General features: G+C 66.2%; 1 protein-coding gene across 1 annotated transcript in view; it reads right to left on the bottom strand.

The window, feature by feature from the left end:
• Positions 1-1,222: 1,222 nt before the first annotated feature.
• Positions 1,223-2,887, bottom strand: part of ATP1A3 (ATPase Na+/K+ transporting subunit alpha 3) — an 8,118-nt gene continuing 6,453 nt past the window's right edge. The window contains exons 7-9 of the mRNA XM_075070705.1: positions 2,415-2,562; positions 1,512-1,603; positions 1,223-1,344 (exon numbers count right to left, since the gene is read on the bottom strand). Coding sequence (XP_074926806.1) covers positions 1,316-1,344; positions 1,512-1,603; positions 2,415-2,562 — 269 coding nt within the window. The 3' untranslated portion in view covers positions 1,223-1,315. The remainder of the gene's footprint in view (positions 1,345-1,511; positions 1,604-2,414; positions 2,563-2,887) is intronic.

Here is a 2,887-nt window from a genome sequence, read left to right as displayed (position 1 = left end):
GGGGAAGCTGAGGCTCGGTTCTCAGGGCTTGCCTAACAACCTCAGTAACAGTCATTCTCCATCGCCATGGCAACAGCCACTGGTTTGCCATAACAATGACCCGACCCCCCCCCCCCGCACCTGACTCTGCTCCGGGTCCCTGAGGTGGGGGAGCTGGGAGGAGCCGGAGGGGGGTGCCTCCTGCAGTGACTGACAACCCCATGCCCCCTCAGTCCTTTGGCCTGGCCGGCTCCAGCCTCCCACTCCCCCTTCCGGGGGGGCCCGGATATTTGCCGGCGCCGGCTCCCTCCTGTCCAGTGGCAGGGAGTTCCCCAGCCTGGTCCCCGTCCCCCACTGCCGGGACTGCCCCCCCCGTCACAACGCATGGCACATTGTCTAGGGCTGGTTTCGTTTTTATTTGTTGAGTTTGTTTTTGTCACATGACCACACGATCCCCAAATGGAGGTGGGGGGGGTAAGGCCCCCCCCAGCACACAAAGGGTGGGGGAGGGGGAGCGAGCACAACACCCCTTCCCATGGACACTGGGGGTGGGTGGCAGGAACAAACCCCTCTGCCTCCCCCCCAGCCATAGGGACCCCTGGACACACACCAGGCCCATGGCTGAGGCCCTGGTTTCCCTTGGTCCATAACTTGGCATCTGGGGTCAAGGGGAAGCAGCAGGACCCCCCCAACCCCTCACAGGGCCCTGGAGTGGGGAGGGGCAGGGGGACACCCAAGACTGGCAGGGGGAAGCTATTGGCTTGGTAAAGGCATGCGGGCGGGGGCTTAGGACTCCTGGGTTCTATTCCACAACCCCTCCCTGGTGCTCTGCTGACCCCCCCCCCCGAGTATGCCCTCCCCCAGTCTGGGGCTGAGGGCTGGCTCCTGCCCCCCCATGCCCCACTGGGAATGGAGAAGGGGGTGACCTGGGCGGGAGGAAGAGGAGGGATCTATGTGCTGAGGGGAAGAACCAGCGGCTTGGGGGTGAGACGCATGCCCTGGGGCGGGGAGAGGACAGGGGCCCGTGTAACGGGGGGGGGGGTGGTGGTGTCTGTATCTCCTGTGACTGTCCTGCCCACACTGGACAAGAGCCGCCCCCACTGCTCCCAGCCCCCCATTAGCTCTGGGGATCCTGGGTTTGGTCCCAGCGATGGGGGGGTGTTGGTGACACAATAAATACCCCCCCCGGGTGAGGACAGGGGGCGGGGGCACGACAGTTTCACAGTCTCAGCCACACGGGTCGGGGGATGAGTCACTTTCCTCCGAGCCATCGTCCCACCAGCCGCGTGGTCTCCGGCACGGGGGGGAGGGGCGGCTGGCAGCGAGGTGGGGGGGCTCAGTAGTACGTTTCCTTCTCGACCCAGCCTGTGACAGAGGGGGGGGGTTAATGCTAGGCAAGAACACCCCCGTTTGGCACCTCCCCCCACATATCACCCCACCCTCTTCCATCTTCCTTACCCCTCTCCCGTCGCCTTCATATCCCTCCAGCCCCCTTCTACCTCCCCCCATTAGCCCCCCAAGTCGCCCCCCACCTCCGGGGTTCCGGCGCAGGATGAGTTTCCGGATCTCGTCGTACACGAAGATGAGGAAGCTATACGGGAAGGCACAGAACCACCAGCTGGGCCTGGATGGGACAGAACCGGGGGGGTGGGGGGGGTAGTGTCAGCAGTGGGGGGGGATGCTGCATCCTGACCGGCAGACGCAAGGGGATTTCTGCTGGCTCCCAGGGCTGGCACCTCCCCAGGCCAGAACCCCCCCTCCCAGGGCTGCAGGGCACCTCCCCTGGCCAGGAACACCCCCCCTCCCAGGGCTGCAGGGAACCTCCCCCGGCCAGGAACACACACACCCCCCCCCCAGCAGGGCTGCAGAGACCCTCCCCCAGCCAGAAACACCCCCCGCCAGGGCTGCAGAGACCCTCCCTCGGCCAGGAACACTCCCCTCCCAGGGCTACAGGGAACCTCCCCCAGCCAGAAACACACCCCACCAGGGCTGCAGAGACTCTCCCTCAGTTAGGAACCGCCCCCAGGGCTGCAGGGAACCCCTCCCACCAGGACGCCCCCCCCCAGGTATCCTCCCTCTCCCGCGGTGCAGGATCCCCACGTTGAAGGGTAGCAAAGGCACCTCCCCTTGGGTCAAGCCCCCACCCCTCCCAGGCTGCAGCCCCTCAGTCGCTGCACCAGGGATTCCCCAAAAGGCCAATGAGCCCCCTCCCTCTCTGCTGGCCCCACAGCAGCCCCTGGTGGGTGAAAGGTGCAATTGCAGCGCTGCCTCCCCGGCAGAATTGCTCACTCTGCGGGGACGTGAATTCTGCGCTGTTTCTTTTGTTAACACTGGAGGGCTGTGGCCCCCTGGATCCTCCCCCCATTCCAGCACTGGGGATTCCCCCTGGGGAAGCAGGGGCACCCGCAGTGGGGTCCCTTCACCCCCATGCTCACTTCAGGGGGTACATCCGCAATGCCACATCCATGCCAGGGCAGTAGGACAGGAAGGCGGCCAGCGCTGTCTCCTCAAAGAGCCCGAAAATCAGGATCTTGTTCCTGAGAGAGAGAGACAATGAAACTGTGCCCGCGGTGCCCCTCACTCCCGACCCGCAGCCCCTGCTAGCCCAGCCCTGGGCTCCCCCAGAGCTCTGCCAGGGCCCCTCACTCCCGACCCGCAGCCCCTGCTAGCCCAGCCCTGCCCCCTCAGCTCTGCCGGTGCCCCTCACTCCCTACCCGCAGCCCCTGCTAGCCCAGCCCTGCCCCCACCAGCTCTGCCGGTGCCCCTCACTCCCGACTTGCAGCCCTGACAGTGCCCTTCACTCCCAACCCACAGACCCTGCTAGCCCAGCCCTGCCCGCCCCGAAACTCTGCTGGTGCCCCTCACTCCCGACCTGCAGCCCCTGCTAGCCTGGCCCTGCCCCCCCCGC

The sequence above is a fragment of the Chelonoidis abingdonii genome, chromosome 11, assembly GCF_003597395.2.
Source record: "Chelonoidis abingdonii isolate Lonesome George chromosome 11, CheloAbing_2.0, whole genome shotgun sequence".
Taxonomy (NCBI): Eukaryota; Metazoa; Chordata; order Testudines; family Testudinidae; genus Chelonoidis; species Chelonoidis abingdonii.
Note: the sequence above shows the minus strand (reverse complement) of the source record. Positions and strands in the feature narration are given on the sequence as shown.